We start from the raw sequence: 19,338 nt of genomic DNA, 5'->3' as shown, positions 1-19,338 counted from the left end.
TTAAGGACGTGCGACGTACGGTGACAGATCATGGCCTTGGCGCACCATATACCACCCACCTTATACAATCTCTTTGTGATTCTTCGGTTTTTACTCCCCATGATTTTAAAACTTTGTTTCGCCTCATTATGACTGATATGCAATACACGATGTGGGAATCGAAAATGAGAGAGCTTGCTCGAGCTCAGGGGGAGGAAAACCAGCGGCTGTCGAAAAAAGGTCCTTTACGGGCTGTTACTGTGGACGTGCTAATGGGGGAGGGCGATCACAGTGCTACAACAGCACAAGCAGAAATCCCCCCTGAGGGCTTGCAACAAGTTAAGGCACTTGCTCTCCGCGCCCTTAAGGCCGTTCCGGAGAGTGGTAAACAAAGACAACCTTTTGTTAGCATAAGACAAGATGCGAATGAGCCATATATGAAGTTTTTGGATCGGCTTAATGAGGCTCTGGAGAAACAAATTGATAATGAACAAGCACGAAGCTACATTTTTAAGCAACTAGCAGTTGAGAATGCTAACCCTGATTGCCAGAGAGTTTTGCGGCCACTAAAGGATCCTACTATTGATGACATGCTAAAAGCATGTATTAATGTCGGTACCAAACAGTATGAATATTCACTGATGGCCGAAACATTTGCAACAATGTCTATGAAAAGGCCATGTTTTGCTTGTGGCCAATTTGGGCATATTCGTAAATACTGTCCGAAAACACAAGCAAACAAAGGAGCGCCTGGACTATGTCCGCGCTGCCACAAAGGACAACACTATGCTAATCAGTGTCGATCAAAATTTGATAAGGAAGGTCGACCGCTAGCCCCTTCGGGAAACTTCAAGCGGAGCGCGGCAAGGGGTCGCGCCATGACGGCAAATCACCCCTCGGAGTGGCTCCCACCGGGAAGCAGCCGCCGCTTGTGCACCAGCACAAGCGGCAGCTCCGGGGTGGACCTGGCCACCACAATAGAAGTGCTAATTACTGATACATCAGTTGTGCTAATTCCAACTGGTGTCCACGGCCCCCTGGGGCGAGGAATGGCAGCACTATTGATTGGGCGATTTTCAACAACGAGACAAGGGCTGTTTGTGTTACCTGCAGTTATCAACGCAGATTTCAAAGGAGAAATTAAGATAATGGTATGGACTCCGATACCACCCTGTACTGTGCCAATGGGAAGATATGGACGATATATTGATTGCTGCAGAGCAAAAGGAAACAGCAGAAGAGGCTCTGCATCAGATTACGCGAGCAGCATCAGCTGCAGGATTAAAAATTGCAGAAGATAAAGTACAGGAAAGTCCGCCTTGGCGATATTTAGGATGGAGAATTTCTGATCATCAAATTCGACCACAATCATTGACCTTAAAGACAGACATAAGGACTTTGAATGATCTTCAAAAACTTTTGGGAACTATTAATTGGATCCGTCCCTCCTTAGGGATTTCCACAGAAGATTATCTAGTTCAGTAAATCCGTTTGTAACCTGTCTAGTAGGACAGCCTGTTGATGTTTGGCATATTTCGTTTATTGTTAGTGTGCCTGCTTTGTTTCTTGTTATGTGTTTAAGGATAGATCATTTAATTAAGTCATGGCTGTTCAAACAAAAACAAATAAAGAAGGGTGAGATGTGGAGGCTTGTTCAAAGACAATAGTACCTTGTTAGCAGATAGTTAACCACAAGGGTGTCAGTCTTTGCAGCAGATGGGGGACAGAGCCGAGAAAGACGAGGACTGAGGAACACCTCCCCCTGCCTTGTGTGCGACGTGTCTTGCCAGAAGAAAAGAAACAAAGCCAGACAACCGCGCAGGTGGCCAGATGCTGATTGGTTGTGCGCTTTGCAACACTTGTGTTAAGAAAGTATAAAAAGAAGTCGGTTTGGAAATAAAGTTGTCTCACTCTGCACCCCAGACTGAGTCCGTTTCTTCACAAGGTGCAACACTTGGCCAATTAAACCTGCTGTCTTATATAACTACAGCAATCCAAGGAAATGGCCTTAAATGCTGGCTAAATCGCTCACAGTTAACTTAATGGCAGTCAGACACAGCATTTCAGCATGCCCACAAAATGCGTTCCCAGGCTTTAGCTAAAGTGAATGAATGAAGGAGGGGAGCCTTAAGCACACAGCTGCAGATTCAGTTTTAGATGAAGGACAATTAGCTCTGGAGAGAGGGCTGTAAAATAACATCCTTGAGTCACTTACTGGTATGTAGCTTGCATTAATGTAGTCTGAGCAAGGGTCATCGTCCACATTGGAAAGCTTCACTCTTGATGCATCATCTAGGAAGAAATGGATTACAGGAGACTCATAGTTAGGTCTTGTTTTCCCCCATTTATAGAAATGTATATATGTGAAAGGACTGGCAGGATTGTTATAGGGATTTTATAGGCAGAGCTAATTTAGAGGGGCTACTGCTTATATTTGCATTGCCTTTTTCATCCTGAAGAGCTGTGGAGTGCTCCAAAAACTCTGAGATGGAGGGCGGGAGAGGAAGGCAGCAAATACTGAATATTTCCTCTGCTGAGCTCTGCAGGATTTGTTCCGGCAAGGGAAGAGCCACAACAGCATCCCCATCCAACAGCGCACGCTGTATCGAAGGGCAGTGCCCAGGGCTGCCCCTGACGGAGCAGCAGAGCTTCAGCAAGTCCTGCTGAGCGAGGAGGCCACATGCCCTCCCCAGGAGCAGGGACATCTCCAGAGCTAGGGAGGGACAGAACGCCCAAGCCACCACTGTCATGCAGCAACTCCCTACTCTGCACTGTGCAGGAGATTTGCTGTGACTTCTGAGGAAGAAACTGAGCCAGTGTGTCTGGCAGAGAGCACTGCCCCATAGGTAAATAACTCTATTGTTATTTCTGCTGTCCTTACTCAGGCAGCACTGCCTGAGTGCCCATAGTGGAGCTTTCTCTCTCTGGAGTGAACTTTAGTCATTATACTGCTAGTATGAAATGAAATTACCAGTCTGTGTGAAGCCAATCAGGGCCATATATCACCTGCCCCCAAACACCAGGATCAGAGCTGGCAGAGGTATTTCATCTCTGACTGGAAGGAGGGAAAGGATTGGCTACATTCTCCATTCCACTACTTTTGCTGAAAAATGTGAATAATAGCTCATGTGATGTATTATTACACAATCAACCCCAAAACTCACAGGGTAATATATTATTGTATCGATTTTTCCCTCTGTTCTCTGGCAGAAGTGCTATGTCACATGACTGGTTTCGACCCACATCTTTTAAGTCCTGCAAAAAAAGAAAAAAAGTGGAAATATAAAATGTGAGGTAAAAATAATGAAAGGATAGGACAACACAGGGGGACACACAGAGCTTATTAGCTCTCAGAGGTAACGAACATGGATTTTTTTAATGAAACTGAAATTGCTAATCACACAGGTTTAAGGCAAGCAGAGGCTGCTGTCTATGTTTTGTCACACAGATATGCCATGCACCTGAGTGCTCCTGGCCTCTACCACGGAGGCAGCAAGCAGAGGCTGCTAGACACAAGATGCTCTGCCATGTGGAGAGCTGCTGTCAGCATTAGGGCTTGCAGAGCTCAAGCACGACTCTCAAACTTGCTTTCATTTGTATGAACAGGACAAACAAATACAGGCTAACCCGGCCAGCCCCCCACTTCTTAAAGTAAGTTGTTGTCTATATTTTGTTCTTACCTCGTACTCCTTGGACAGGAGGTAATTGGAGTCTGCTTGCAGTTTGGTAAAGTATGCTTCAAACTGACCGACTTTGATCGGACTAGAATGTTCAACAGGAGGGAAAACAAAATACAGTTACCACAGAGTGAATCAAAGTCATAATTTATCCAATTTGTTACAAGAAAAAGTATCTTAAGTACTTAAATATTTCTCTTTACCTGGAAGTTTTCCGGTTCCTAGAAATGTTGTTGAAAGAAAAAGAAACACTTCATCAGTGACTGATCGCATGGACTGTTCATCCATGACGCCAATTTAAAACAGTGCTCTTTTAGAAACAAAACTTTTGATGTTACCCTTTTTGCCCCAGGTTCAGATGAACTGCGAGTGGCCTGTCCCCACGGATGCTCAGCCTTGCTGTAGGTCTCTCATGGCCATTGCTGGAATAGAAAGGAAAGTATTTGATCATTATGGCTCCTATACAGACAACAGCTGCCAGTAAGAAACTCTATTTCAGTAATCTGGGAAAAAAAAAAGGAGCTTTAAAAGTCCATTTTGATTTGTGGCTCAGATAATGGGATGTCATTCTTTGTCAAGGCAAAAATTTCTTGTAATTTAGTTTGGTGCCACTGAGATAGTAAGACCACTACAGGGCAAGACGAGTTTGTCCATGCTCTGAAACATCCACAGCCCAGTCTATCATTCAGGAGGACATCCTGTGTCAAGAGAGGCCCCAAGTCAGTTGATCCTCTACATGCAGGATGCAGAAACATGTAAGTAGCAGCCTGATTTTCAGAGCTGCAGGAGGACTACAGCTTCCAGCACATCTATTCTGTTGAGCAGGCCTTTAGGACATGCCCAGGTTCACAGCCAGAGTAAGTGAGAGCACAACAGTGGGCTTTGGGAAGGCCACATGAGTAGTCTTGATTCCATATGGTTCCATAGTGTCTTTCTTCCTTTGACTGCCTCCTTCAACATACTGCCCTTTTCTCTTCGTGTATGATGAGGGAAACTACTTCAGATGCTCGCAGTCCTGCTGGGTACGTAACATCTGAGAAACAACACTCTGAAATGCTTTCTACACTAAGAACCTTCTCATTGCATCTAGTTAGCCCAAACACCCCCAAAATATTTGTTCCTTCTGGAAGCTTGTAAAGTCGGTCAAGGTAGATGTGAAAGTCTCACTGAAATCAATGCTGTACAGGCATGCAAGTCCCTAGTAATGATGAAATGGCAATGAGATATGTAACACCTCACGTGAAAACATTTCATGCATGTGCAGCGTGTGAGTCTGTAGTCTGTGCATGCTGTTTATGTGTATGTACTGAGATGGTGCACAAATCCACACATGCAAAAGCAGACTTTATTCACTATTGCTAATGATCCGTGCCTTTTTCTGAGGGCTAAGAGTTAGGACTAGTCAGAAAGCAGTTTTTGTTCTATGGGAAATTCTGACTGTTTCAAGAACTTTCTTCCTAAAATCTAGATGAAAATCCTATGAGGCATTTCAATTTTGACAAAGTGCCATTAAATTTGGATGATAAACCAGTCTTTCAGAATTATTCAAACACTTCCACTGAAAACTAAAAGCTGCAGTGATCCCCTGTGGGATAACTCTTACTAACATCAGTGAGTATTTGAATCTTTTATCAATAATATATAATCTCTTAATATGTAAGCCTTTAGTTTCATATTCAATGCATTCAGATGTTGGGGGACCAAGATTTTGTCTGTCATTTTTCTAAAAATTTTCTAAAAATTGCTGCACTTTTCTGTAAATCTTGTATTGCCCAAATCACAATATGATTTGACTTCATTGCAGAGGCCGATGACAGAACTCAACTTACCCAACTTTTTGCCTGCAGACAAATAAAGCAGTAACAGCCACCAACATCACAATGAGAAACAAGCCAGCACTCACACCTTCAATAACACCAAAGAGTGGCTCTAGAAACAGAATAGTGCATTTATACATTTTGAGGACAAAAGATCAACAATTTTTGTGAAATATGTTACTAGTTAAATGAGAACACAAGGAAATTTAAGGCCTCTAAACCTGGCTAAACCAGGTCTTGATTTTCTATGCTGCTTTCTCCAAACCTCACGCAAAATCTTTTACTCCCACCCCTACTAAAATAAAAAGTACAGTCCCAATATCTGTGAGTTTGGTCCTCTTGTACTTGGAAACCTCACAGAGCAGTTATAACTCCAGAGCATTCACCCTTTCCTCTGCTCCCAGCAACTCCGTCAAGGATTCCTCCAGATTTTCAAACTAAGATTGGGTAAGACATGGCCCAGCCTCATTTCAAAGTAGCTTTCAGGATACTGCACCACTATTTGTTTCTGTTCCACTCCCCCAAAACAGTTCTGGATGCCAGAGGGTTTCAAAGTATAATTTACATTCAAACACTTTCTATAGCAACTGAAATATAATCCTGGAACTAACCTGACTCTGTAGTGATTGGTAAAGAGAAAAAGGTGTCTGCAAAGAGTGGTGTAGGGAGCTCCTTTGGGTCTTCACTGAAGAGCTGGGTGAAAGCCCGTATGCTGATCCTGAAAGGTGGTACAGTCACAGTTAGGGTTCAGCAGATGTTCACAGCCAAGAGCAGAAAAATACAGATTAACCTATGAAATAACCCGGAGACAACTAGTAACTTCCCAGTGACCACAGACCGCTCTTTATGCAGGTGCCTGACACGAGTGCCCCCAGCTGGAGGTGGATCCTGGCCAGGCTGGTAGGAATAGGGTCTCCTGGCAGGGGTGTCCTGGCAGAGGCAATGGCTGGGCACCTGGCTGCTGGCACCCCCAGCCTCACTGTGTCCCAAGGCAGGGCCAGCAGAAGCCGCAGCGGTGGGAGGACTCTGGAGGCTTCCCAGTGCGAGGTGCTTCCTCCTCACATGGCCGGGCTGATGGAGAAATGTTCTCCTCTCCTTAGTTCCCCTGGGACCTCCCAAAGTGAAGTGCGGGCAAATGTGCCCTAGTGAGCACAGTCTGTGCAGGGGCTCCTCAGCAATGCATTCATGAGAGAAGCTGAGAACCACCATGGGCCCTGGCACCTGTCTTGTGTCCTGTGGCTGCCTCGTGGCAGCTCACAGACTTCTTGGGAAAGTATCTGCCTGCTTCAGGGGTGAGACTGAGATGCTCCAGGGCTCAAGTTTGCAGTCTCACAGCCTGGATAACCGGCGAGCCTGGCCATGGGAGCAGCCCTGTTCTATCCCTCACGGATAACCCAGGCCCAGCTCTGAGCGCTGTGCAGAGCCACAGGTTAGAACAAATCCCAAGGACTGGTGTGGGGTAGCAGGGACACAGGGAAAATGAACCCGCCTTGCCTTCTCCTGCTAAGCACTCTTCTCACTTAGCTGGCGGCCTTAAATTTTTTTCCAAAGAGATTTAGTAACCATATGAAAACCTTATATACATTTATATAGTTTATATACTATTTATGGAATAAAACTTTTATAAATTCCAGCGAAATGCAGAAAACATTGCACAACCCTGTTATTAATCTACAGAAGCTCAAGTGCATCAGGCACCCAGACAGCATAATGACTACTAATTGACAGAGCACAGTTATCACAATAAATCTAACCTATATGCAGTACGAGGCTTCAGGGGTCCATCGCAGAACTTTTGCTGATCTGGATCACATTTTCCTCCCAGATTTTCCATTTCTGCTCCAAGCTTAATATCAAAGCTTTTATAGCCACCGTCAGGGCTTTCAGCGCATCTACTGGCAAAATAATTTGTCTGGTAGATGCGTATGGAGTCATTGTGTTTGTAGTCCAGGTAGGAAGGCAACGGGTGCTGCTCATCAGGCTTTGATCCTTCACTGCCTACAGCATGTGCAGAGAAGAAGAGATGGTTTACACATCACAGCCACTTGTGTGATAGAGCATTACATGTTCATGTAATAAGCATATTAAACACTACCCAACCTTACAGCATTCCTTGGAAGGCTGCAGAGGCTACTTGGTGAGTACAAAACTACAGTGGTTCTAGTAACTGACTTCTAGTACCTACCTTGCTGTTATTTGAGGGAAAACATCAGACAGATTTCCTCAATAAAATTCATTTTCCCACATGCCATACAGTGAAAACTGTGTCTTACCTTCCTCTGGTAAAGATCTTTGAGCAGTACAGAAGACAAAAATACATGACTATGAACCACAGTTTTATCAACTCTCAATGACCAGATTAGTTTTGCAACCTCATGAAGTTGGCCCAAAGAAGAAAATGGGTAAAGGTGATTCCTACAGCAAACATGAACTTGCTAAACACAGGAAATCCTATACCTCAATATGAATTTATCCTTGCATTCACAAAGGTTCTAATATGCAGCTGTGCAAAATGATTGCACTGCACAAAACTGTCTCTTTGTGTAATGGATCTCCATTATCTCTAACATTTGCTTCACTGAGAATGATGCTTTAAGAGCAGGGCTGGGTATTACTTTAAATTATCAATACTCCACACCTTGTTGAATTGTAGCAGAGTTCCTTGAAATAAACTTTAGTTTTGAACACAGACACAGCAGCTCCCATTAAAGCACCTATTACATAACCACCTGGAGATAGTTTTGTTCTGCTGGAGACTTGTCTGAGTAGAGAGTCAAGCTGGCTGTAACTTTTCTAGATACAATGCTGGAATAGGTATGTACCAGGTAAGTTTAATGCTATGGCATTTTTCCCTGTGCTCTTGCTGGAAATCTCTGTGGTCCAGAATTCTGACTCCTACCACCTGCTATTTCATAAAGCAAGTAAAAAATCAAAACAAAAAAACAAACTAACAAGTCTAATGTGTGCAGAGGAAAACTGCAATAGGAAATGACAGGAGCCCCCTGAAATGAAATTCATAATAAAATGTCAAGATTCAGGTAGACAAGAGCATGGTACCAAGTCCCTGTTTCAAAGGGCATTATAGTCTGCACAGACATGGCACACAGTGTAGGCAGTAGAAATATCATCTCTGCTTTTTAGCTAGAGGCTGATGGACGGAGAGATTAAGAAACTTGCTCAGGGGTCAAAAAATATGTCCTGGCATGTCAGGAAATAAACCCATTTCTAAAAACAGCATATTAATTGTTGAGACATCCATCTGCTTTGTCACATATAGGTCAACTGCAGAAAAGGAGGTTTGCATGCACGCTACAAGGACAATTTCTGCTCTATTTTACAGTGCTGCACACGGAGGCATTTTCTCCAATAAGCGAACACACTGGATCATGCTACCTCTGCCATCTCAGTATGGCTTAATGGAGTGCTCTAAAAGCAAGGGAAACAGACTCAGATATGTTACAAACTAACATCTCAACTACCTTTTGAGATCCGTGCCTTTGGCATCAAGCACGAGTCTCCTGCTGTGGAAGCTTCCCAAACACACGTGTGAGAACTTGAATCCCTGAGTACAGAACAGAACTAAGGCACTGCCCGAGCTCTGCAGCTTCTACTCACGCTTTAAGCAGAAGACTGAGTGCCTAACTCCCCAGGCAGGTACCGATCCAAAAGCCCTGATGAAACCCAGCTACCAGGCAAGAAGTTTCTTTGCTGTGTGCTGACGTGCTGTCCCTCCCTGTGTACCTCCTACAGGCTATGGAAAAAGTGCTCATCAATCGTGACACTTACCATCAGCCTCTCTGACCACTACGGTGAAGTACTTCACAGCTCCATTGGTATCACTAAACCAGCTGCAGTTAAAAGTGAAGTTAATGGAGGATTTGGTAATCAGCACATCTTTTTTGTTCACTCGGATGTCGGGAGATGGCTGAGGGGGACCTGAGGAATTAAAAAAAAAAAAAAAAGAAAAACTCTAAGAACATTATCTATGTATTTGTTGTGAGACAGATCTAGTAAAGAAAATACTTTTCTTAACACAGCTCAGCTCTGTTCTCTTTCTAATCAAGAAAGAGTCTTCACCTCCCACAGGGAAACTGCCAAAGGATGAAACAAGCCAGCAGTGAGTTAACCATAATAACAGTGGCAGCTCCTCAGTAGGAATCCATACAGAGCCCACATGGAAACGCATTGAAGTCTTGCTAAATCTATGAAATCTGAAATTGCAGCTGCTGAAGATGACATTTGTACACAGGTTCAAGCCAGGTATTTGGAGGCCGCTTAGCCTGCTCGCTGCATCTTGTTACTTATTTTACACATCTAGATTTCTGCTTCCTTTATGAGAAGAGCAGCACCGACTCAGTCCAACACAGCATTCAATTGCTGAGTACCACGGTGCAGACTGACTGCAGAATTTCCACAGGAAACGCTCTTTGTATGATGAAAAGCTATGCCTCAAACGCAGCAGAACTAAACTGGAAAGTGAAGTCTAGAGGGACAAACCTTCAGGGGAACAGTGCAATAAAGGTGGGAATTTTAGGGACCTGCCTTTCTGATTTTTTTAAAAAATCTTAATTCCTGAATCTACATTGCATGCACTGAAAACTTAATCCGGTATGCAAGCAGGGAGCTGTACAGCAAAGTTTCAGATTGGAAAAGAATCAATAATTCACATGTTTATCTGATGCTTAGCTAAATCTCTTAGGTCTGCAAAGCCCGGCTGCAATTCTGGGGGCAGAGCTGGGTTCCCGTGGGGCAGGACTGCCAGTGTTCAACCAGAGACTGCGAAGGCAGCAGTGGTCAGAACAAATAAGATCAACCTTTGAACAGGACTTGGTCTCTCTTTTGTGACACGAGTAGTTACTCCTCACTAAATGTGAATTTGTAGCATCCTTGGTATGCAGTTAACAGGCAATCCATGGGGCAGAGGAGAAGGTGGCACTAGTGGTATTGCCATTCTGCTCTGCACGAGCAGAAGCAGCACAGCAGCAACCCAATGGCAGAAGTGGTTTCAAAGCACGTGCTTTTAGAAGCCATGATTCCCTCCCAACAATATTTCCTATAGATGACTTAGGTAGCATCTTGAAGGAGTGGACAGAGAGCCCAAGGAGGACCCTGTGCCATAGTCCAAAGTCCTTATTTAGGACTCTGTGCTCTTCCTTGTGCTGAGGATGGCTACTCAATGTGAGGGGAAGAACAGTGGGAAAGGGAGCCAAGCAGCAGCAGGGAGGACAAATTAAGGTGTGTGATAAAGATGACATGTTTGGTGCTGAACACCACGAACGAGAGGATAACTTTTCGTCTTCTCACGTTACATTTAGTGAATGAGCCCAATAAGCAGGCTTTGCAACGTGACGAAAGGCAATATAGTTAAAATCCTACACTCTCTCACCAGAGGGACCAAAGGAGAGGTTCTCCCTACTCTGGCCACCCCAGTATAGGTGCCACATACTGACAATTGCAGAATTCAGAACCTCTTCTGCTGTCTGCCCAACATAAGAGATCGTTTGTTGCTGCTCTCACTTCCCGCATTCCACTTACGGTCAATCATCGTGATGGTGCTGTCCTCAACCACCTCACTGGTCATGTCTGCAGAATGCACCTTGATGGACACCAGGTACCGCTTGTGGGGTACGAGGGTCATGATATTCAGTAGAGACTTGTCTTTGTCTATCCTTTTGGAAAATTCCACTTCATGAGTGTCCATTTTTTTGCATTCTACACTGTATCCATCAAAGTCAGAATCAGGAGGAGTCCAAGAACATGCAATGGCAGTAGAGGTCTGCGGCCGACAGTGAAGACTCTGTATCTTGTCTGGTTCTAGAGAGATGTTGAAAAGTTGAAGCTCAGTGGAAAAGAGGAAAGACACCATATACTTTCTGCGCATCCTATGGCTCAGACAGCATCCTTAGATTCTTCAGTAACAATGTCATTCCAGCAGGAAGGCCAGAAGCCAGAATTCCCACCTCTCCTACCAATGTGTGCTGCTTGATTTTAGGCAAGCCATTCTAACTCATTTTAGCCCTTTGAGACTGGAGACAGTCATGTCAAGCTCATCATGTTTCTGAAGCTTCAGTAATTAATTGTAAAAACAAGCTGACAAAACCACTCCATGAAGCGTTACTGAGAATAGCAACACTGGAAAGCAACACATTTCTAGAATTATGTTAAAAAAAAAGGTAGCTATGCTCTCATTTTAATTAATATGCTGAAAAAAGCTGAAGACCAATTCAGCTTACTAAACACTAGTGTAAAGCTGGAGTTGAAGCCCATGCCTTGAGGCATGAAAGTTCTCAGATGCTCAGTTATTTTTACAAATACAGGTCACTTTTTCACCAGCCTGCTACTGAGGCTGACACAGCTAGAGACTATGATGACCTGCAAGCACTGACTGTCAGAAACACAGAGCAGTGAAAGTCCCTGATTTCATGGTTTCAGATCTAGCACAGCAGGGTCTCATCCATCCCTTGATTGTTCAAAAACATTTGGATGACTTCAACATCCTACTGATCCTAATATTAAAGAATTTTGCGTCTTCAGGTTTGCTTTATCCCTGCAACTGACTACTTCAAACACGGCAGCCAAACAGCCCTGGCTCTGGATCTGTAGTTTGCATATGTCCATTTTTAATCTTTAAACAGTGAGTCTTGGAAAAAGCAAGGTCAGACTCAGCAGCTGAGTCGCCGGAGTGCTAGGGTGCAGTGGAAAGCTGGACTTACTCGTCCTCACGCTGGCAGCCAGTGACTGACTGTAGGTCTTCCAGGTGTCACCGCTGACAGTTCTGACACTGAACTGGTAGAGCCTGCCCGGGCGCAGGCCGTACATGATGCGGACCTTGGACTTGCTGCTGCTGTAGGGATTGAACACGGTGAGGGCGTCTTTCGGGAGCCACCGCAACTCAAAATCGTCGTAGTCTGTCCACTCCGGGGGGCCCAGCCAGGTGATTGATAAGGACGTGTTTGCCACATCGGTAAATGATACAGTGTTAGGAGGACTGGGTGCTGCACACACACAAAAAAAAGAGCAGAAAGATGAACTTTCAACACATGACAAATGAGATGAAATGGCCATTATCATTTTCCTGCAGTGCAAAGTGACTTACATTATCCACGTATATAATGAGTTGCACAGTCATTAGTTATACCTGAGCCTTTATAAGCAGAACAGTGCTGAACGAAATTAGACCCCATTGGTTTAAAACCTTCGGTGGGATATTCTTTATCTTCTGTGCCTTTAGTGACTCTTAAAATACACCATCCCTCAGAATAACCCTGTTGCACAGTTGTGAGCTGAATTCTGCTGGATGGGACTAAACTAAAAGCCCAACATTTTTGTGTCCTCTACCTGTTCTCCCTTCGGCATTTGCTGTATTGGTCAGGTCACCGCTGTGAGTCACCACAACCAGGGTGTACTTTCTGCCAGGAACGAGGCCCTGGAAATGCCATTCTTTCAGCTCTTTGCTGTGCCATGTTTCCTTCTGTGTCCCATTTGGGTTATAAAGATTCAGCTCGTAGAAATCGACATCTCCTGCTGCTGGATCCCAGGTGAACCACAAACTGTCTGTCATGTTTCTGTTGGAGGCCTTCAGACCAACAACTGGGGCTGGTACTGAAAAAAGAGAAGATATTAGTTTATGCAGAACATTCCTGGGTAGAGGAGGAGCTATGGGCAAACCTTATGTTTGTCATGTAATGCTAGCCACATAATAATGTAGACAGGCATCACAACTGGACAAAAGGCCATCAGAAAGTACATTTCAATAGTTTTGTTTCCTAATTTGAGCTGCTATTGTCTACCAAAAGAAGCTGAAATGTGGATAATGGACCATTTTTTAATGGTTATATTAATATTAATTATTAAGCAATAAATATTAAACAATATTAAGCAGCTTTTTCCCACTGAGTGCCTGGAAACATCCAGGGCTGAGGTAGCTGAACAAAGTGCACCACCATCCAGAGACAGTGGTATGTGGTGGGTTATTACACAGTGGCCTCGGAGGATAAAGAAAGGTTGCACAGAGTGTCTGAGGTGCTCAGGGAGCTCCTCTCCCCACGCAGGGCTGAACAAACACGGAGCTTCAGCCACAGCTCACCCCAGGAGACAGGTTTTAGGCTTCGCCTTTTTGTCTCATGTGCTCATAGACCAACATTGCTTTCAGGATGGGAAACAGCCATTTTTCTCATAGGCTTATGTGGTTGAGACTGGGATGCCCTTCTGATCAGAGTACATGAGAACTTTGGTAAAACACAGATAATTAATTAACAAACTTCTCTGCTTCATTCTTCCCCTTGAACCACATCATTTAGGATTCACTTTCTTCATTTACTGCTTTTTATGTGCAAGAGGCAATTTGGATACTTCTAACAAGACACTCTAGCCTAGCATGAGCATCACACTCCGGCGAGCTCACCGCTGCCCCTCATGAACACCACACTGGAAGCAAATGATGTTCTCAGAGGTTCTTGCCTGTTCTTCCAAAGACGGAGGACTCGTTTGTGAGCTCCCCGCTGTGGGTGACAATCACCATCCTGTACATCCTGCCCTGCCGCAGGTTCTGGAACGAGCACTGCTGCAGGTGCTGCTCGCCGGAGATCCTGTCGTGCAGGGATTTGTCTGGGTTGTACAGGAAGATGTCATAGGAATCGAGCTCGCCCTGCGACGTGGTCCAGCTGAAGGAGAGCTGGCCAGTGGTGCTCTCTGTGACCCTCAGATTCGTGACAGCTGCTGGCACTGGAAAGGAGGATAAATACAAGAGTAAATACCAAGGTGTCTAGCCACTAAGCTGAATCTTTACTAAAGCAACAGCTCATTATGGGAATACTTTTCTATTAAGCAATAAGCAGCTAAGCAATGGCAACCTTGAGAAGCAAGGGGAAAGCATTTATGAGGTGCCACTGAGTCTCTCCAACATGCCTGCATTTCCCAATAGGCCCAGGTCTCCACTCTGTGCTCACACAGTGCTCTCCATTAACTTCTGCGAGAAGCTTGGCTTGAGTAAAGACTGCAAGACTTGGATTAGAATTTAGACATGTATATTCATGTCAAATCTTGGGCTAAGAGCCTTTAGACTGTGTGAATTAAAAGCTTAAGAACAATAAAGAATTCTGGTGGTTCCGTAATGGACAGACTGAGGGAAGCACTAAGCACTTCGGTTTAGTATCTTTAGTATGAGCTATGACCACATTATGGTGCTAAGTATTTTCAGTTTCATATATCAAGCACATGTCAGGAAAAAGGATGCATAAATATCTCAAGTCTGCTCTTACTGGAAGCTTTCCAGGACCAAGATTTATAGATGATTCATATATTTAATGATATCTGACTGAGGAAAATATAAATACACTGAGATGTTCTAATTACCTGTTCGGCCAACAGTTTCTGCTCGTTTACTGAAGAGCCCGCCACTGACTGTCAAAACTTGTATTTTATACTTCTTGCCAGGTAACAAATCTTCAAATTTGTGTTGTTTGGCAGTAGCTGGCTCTGATTTGTTACTCAGGAGGATTCCTTGCTCATTCAAGAGCAGAATGTCATATCTTTCAGCTACACCAGGAGCTTTCTGCCACGTTACTAGCAAGGAATGACTGCTATAACCATGATCAGCAAATAATTCCTGGACAGAGGCGGGAACTGGAAGCAATAATTAAAAACAGGACATTACCACATGAAATATGGACCACTTGATACACAACTGTGAATACAGCAATTAACAGAGAATATCTTTATAAATTTGCATGTTCACTTGTGGGACTAAGGATGTCTGTGCATGTGTCTGTAGGTGCACATAATTCCTAGACATAAAATACAGTCAGATGAAGTCACAGAATATCAAGGACATCAGAACTGGAAATAGAGATGCAAGAGATGCATTTAAATGATCATGAAAAGAGTGAAATAGAAAGTGGGATGAATTGACAAACATGAAAAACAGGCATATGAAAAGATCTGAGAAAAAAAAAAGTCACGCATGGGTTCAAAATACGAGTAGCACGTAACAGACAGTGTTAGCTAGAAAACCAAGCCCACAGCAAACACATGCCAAGCACAAAAGAGGGGGGAAGGACCACGAGCAAACTGTGCCACTGTGTGTGTCAATACGCAGTACACTGGGGCTATGTGTTGTCTAACAAGCTTTGGATTTCCCCATACCCGACAGCATGTTGCATAAACAGGCAGTGTGCAACTGAATTTAATAAGACTCCACTCCTGGGAAGTCCTAATGCAATTTGCTGCTTGGCTCTGAAGAAACCTACTTGTCCTCCCCAAAGCGGCCACGCTGTTGTGCAAGGTGCCGCTGTTGGACTGCACCACCACGCGGTACTGCTCCCCGGGCTCCAGCTTGTGAAACGTCAGCTCCGAGACGTGCTTGGAGACGCTCTGGGAATCGAGCTGGTGGCTCTGCTGAAATACAGTCACTGTGTAGGAGTCGACGTCTCCGCCGCCAGGAGCCCAGCTCACTCGCAGGCTGTTTGTCAGGCCGCCGTGCGAGACGTGGACGTTTCTCACCGCGCTCGGGACTGGAAGGAAAAGCAACAAAAGGCACCTGCTCACTAATTTCCTGATTGATTCAAACTTTTAAATTTCTATCTTTTTTTTTAATGGCTAAAGCAAACGATTCAAAGGTTGAGCATTTGCAGGTATAAGCAATTTCACTCGTGTGGGTAAACACACTAAGGCTGCAGGCATTTGTGTGGGATTGTGCCATTTTAAAAGAGCAAATCCTTATCTTCACAGGAACAGCAAAAAAAAAAGATAAAGAAAAAAAGTTTGCATGTTCCTTTGTTTGGATAATCTTCCTCTTCTTCAAAAGAGGCTCTAGAAACTTCTCAGAAAATCTGAGATTTTTTTCTGCACATTTAGTTAGCCAATGTACTCTTATAATCCAGACCTTTAATTTCAAGGAGGCAGACGGAAGCACGAACTGACTTAAATAATTTAGTCAGAGATATTAAATAAACAATTGCCATGCATGGCAATAACAGAAAGTCAGCAGTGACATATCAGTACAGTCTCTATGCAACAAATCGAGTTATCTGCCAAAAATCAAATATTGGTGACCGTGACATTTGTTCATTAAGGCAAGATCAAACTGAAGTATTAGTATAGTTTTCAATGAGAGCTGCTGATTTTGTGTCAGGCTTACAAGAACTCAAATAGGATCACAACTCAGCCTTGATTTTCTGCTCCTCATTCTTTCCTCTAGAAAAGCTTCAGTGCGTGTTTTCAATACCATGCTGTGTGTTACCTGTTAGGCCTTCTATGAAAGTAGCGCGTTGTGCATCTCCACTGATAGTCAAGACAAGGATTTTGTACAGACGCCCAGGAGTCAGAGCTGTGAACCAATACTCCTCCACAGTGTTTCCAAGGAAAATGGGTGGGAAGATCTTCATATCATTGAAGAGGAGCTGAATCTCGTATTTATCAACATCACCTTCAGCCTTTAACCAGGTTACCTGCAGATCCTCTGTGCTTCTGTTACTTAGAGTCAGATCCTTAACAGATTCTGGCACTGAGAAAGTAGGACAAGACAAGAAACTTCTCAGTACTTATAACTATTACACAGATCATAGCAAAATAGCAACAGCTTTGAGATAACAGCCCCTGAGCTAAAACTTTGCATTCGATTCCTCAGGAAACACAACAGATGCACTTAACTGTAAAGGGGTCTTTCTTGCTGTACCCTGCTTAGCAGAAAGGCCCTAACCCAGAACAAGGAGTTCACAAAGTATCAGCACAAAAATAATAAACAAATAACAAGGCAGCCTGTAGGGAGTAAGCCAAGCCAATAGAGCCAGGGTAGGGTCTATGTGTGCAGCGAACGCGGCGCGGAGAGGCCCGAGCTGGCAGGCGCCGGGCGAGGGCCGCACAGCCCCGCTCCGCGCGGTGCCCGGCTCCTGCAGCTGCAGCTCAGCTGCCCGTGCCCAGCACTGCGGCCGCGCTAGCGACCTCGCTTTCTCGGCACGGCTCGCGAGCTTGGACGAAGCGCTGGCACAGGACAGGCAGGTGGCACCCACATCCCTGCTGGCTGCCACCCAGCCGCCTCGCTGCCCCTGCCTGGGCGCTCCAGCATCGCCCGTTCCCCCAGCAAAGCGAGGTCACTGCGTACAGGGAGCTATTGGTCTGTCCCTCCCTACATGCTTCCATGACCAGAAAAAAAATCACATTCTTGCACATTTGGCCTAGTTCAAACAGAAGTAACAGGCTGATATGGAAATCTGTACAACTCTGCTTTTCAGCTTTCCAAGTCTTAACACATAGCGTTCCAAGTTCATAACACAGGTCTCTCTTTTCACTTTCTACTTGTCGTTCACTTGAATATTAGTCATGAATTAGTATGACAACCATTTGAGCAGCCACACACCTCAGCATCAGAGTTAAAATAATACAGGATTTCTGAGCCCAGATATAGTAAACAAAAAATAAACAAACAAACAAACAAAAGGCTCTCTATCTGTTTCTGTGGTATTTACTCACTTGTTCTGCCGTAGACCCTTGCACTAGTTTCGTATTTCCCACTTCGTGTGCTAACAGTGACACTGTACTGCCTCCCTGGCACCAGATTAGTGAACACACATTCATTTTCATCCTTAGGGACACTCTCTGTTTGGATGAAGTCATTGTTGTTCTTGATGATCACTTCATAATTATCAAAATCACCAGAGGCATGTAACCAGGACACCTTTAAGTAGTCACTTCTTGCAGAATTGCTGACAGTAAGTCCCTGAACACTAGAAGGGACTGAAAGGAAAAAAAAACCACACAATTAGAGGTTCCGAAAGCAGTAATTTCCCCAAGTAACAGCAATTGCTGTAGTGGATTGTATTTATGGTCATTTACAGATATTTCTGAGAAAGCTGCAAAAAGCTCACAACGTGGATTTAAACAATAACCTACCCTCTAAAACAGCAACTTTCCGAGTTTCCATTAGAGGCTGGCTCATATGCTGCAACATGGCAGCAGTTTCCCTTTCCAGTTTCATGTCTTTTGGAACAACTCTGTCAGTTCTGGTTAGGGCAGTAAGTTTTACAGGCTCATGGCAGCCCTGAATTTGCTGTTGCTTCTTATTTAAATGACTGATCCCTAGATTTTCTCTTCCATGAGAAGGAGTCTAGAATTGCATGTTCTTGATATTATTTATTGTTTAAAAGTCTATTATCGTGTTTCTGTTAGTCTGCTGATTTATCAGTTGTAAAATCTCAATCTTTTCAAACCTGGAGGAGGCTTCTAAAAACTTTCCATCATTACTGCCACTCTTCTCTGAAATTTCTCTATTCCTGCTATAGCCTCCTTGAACTTGGAAAGACACAGTGTTATACATTTATATAACCACTTACTAGTATTTTCAGTAGCCATTACCTATTCCATTTTTTCAGTGTCTAAGTAGCTTTTTGGGGGGAGATGTTCTGCAGGATACGTGTGAGTGGACAGAGTGGCTAAGAGCAAAAAATGCTTTTGAGTCAATTTGACATTTGCTTTCTACTCACTCAGAACTGACACTCTTCTGTTAGTTTTTTTTCCTTCACACACACACGGAAACTGTTAACACTCTTGTTAGTCTCAAAAGCTTTGCTGATGTGCTGATTTTTGGGGAGCATGGCAATAGATTTATTGTCATTAGCCCCAATACTTTTCCTCCTGACAGTGACATCTTGGCTTTGTGAGGCCCTGCTCCTGACGTTTTGCCATCAGCTTCAATGGAGAAGGTTCGGGATACCTGGCTTTTATTCATGCTAAAGTCATTTGGTATGACACAGAGCAGTAGCAGGGGCATAAGAATAAGTCTGCAGGGCTGCAATTTTATGAGTTGATCCTTCAACTTCCAGTTCCCCCATCCCAGTTTTGACCAGGTATTCACAGCTTCTTGGTAACAC

General features: G+C 44.1%; 1 protein-coding gene across 2 annotated transcripts in view; it reads right to left on the bottom strand.

Annotated features, from left to right (window-relative positions):
• PTPRB (protein tyrosine phosphatase receptor type B) overlaps window positions 1-19,338 on the bottom strand; it is a 62,449-nt gene that overhangs the window by 8,970 nt on the left and 34,141 nt on the right. For both annotated transcript variants that reach the window (XM_088522935.1, XM_088522934.1), the window contains exons 13-29: window positions 17,942-18,205; window positions 16,713-16,976; window positions 15,721-15,984; window positions 14,828-15,097; window positions 13,934-14,197; window positions 12,812-13,075; window positions 12,187-12,468; window positions 11,009-11,287; window positions 9,260-9,409; window positions 7,228-7,471; window positions 6,085-6,191; window positions 5,486-5,585; window positions 3,995-4,078; window positions 3,860-3,877; window positions 3,660-3,741; window positions 3,144-3,234; window positions 2,195-2,271 (exon numbers count right to left, since the gene is read on the bottom strand). In XM_088522935.1, coding sequence (XP_088379061.1) covers window positions 2,195-2,271; window positions 3,144-3,234; window positions 3,660-3,741; window positions 3,860-3,877; window positions 3,995-4,078; window positions 5,486-5,585; window positions 6,085-6,191; window positions 7,228-7,471; window positions 9,260-9,409; window positions 11,009-11,287; window positions 12,187-12,468; window positions 12,812-13,075; window positions 13,934-14,197; window positions 14,828-15,097; window positions 15,721-15,984; window positions 16,713-16,976; window positions 17,942-18,205 — 3,104 coding nt within the window. The remainder of the gene's footprint in view (window positions 1-2,194; window positions 2,272-3,143; window positions 3,235-3,659; window positions 3,742-3,859; window positions 3,878-3,994; window positions 4,079-5,485; window positions 5,586-6,084; window positions 6,192-7,227; window positions 7,472-9,259; window positions 9,410-11,008; window positions 11,288-12,186; window positions 12,469-12,811; window positions 13,076-13,933; window positions 14,198-14,827; window positions 15,098-15,720; window positions 15,985-16,712; window positions 16,977-17,941; window positions 18,206-19,338) is intronic.

The sequence above is a fragment of the Tinamus guttatus genome, unplaced genomic scaffold (assembly GCF_059628265.1).
Source record: "Tinamus guttatus ecotype Peru unplaced genomic scaffold, ASM5962826v1 Tinamus_guttatus_pri_ptg000171l, whole genome shotgun sequence".
In the NCBI taxonomy this organism is placed as follows: Eukaryota; Metazoa; Chordata; class Aves; order Tinamiformes; family Tinamidae; genus Tinamus; species Tinamus guttatus.
Note: the sequence above shows the minus strand (reverse complement) of the source record. Positions and strands in the feature narration are given on the sequence as shown.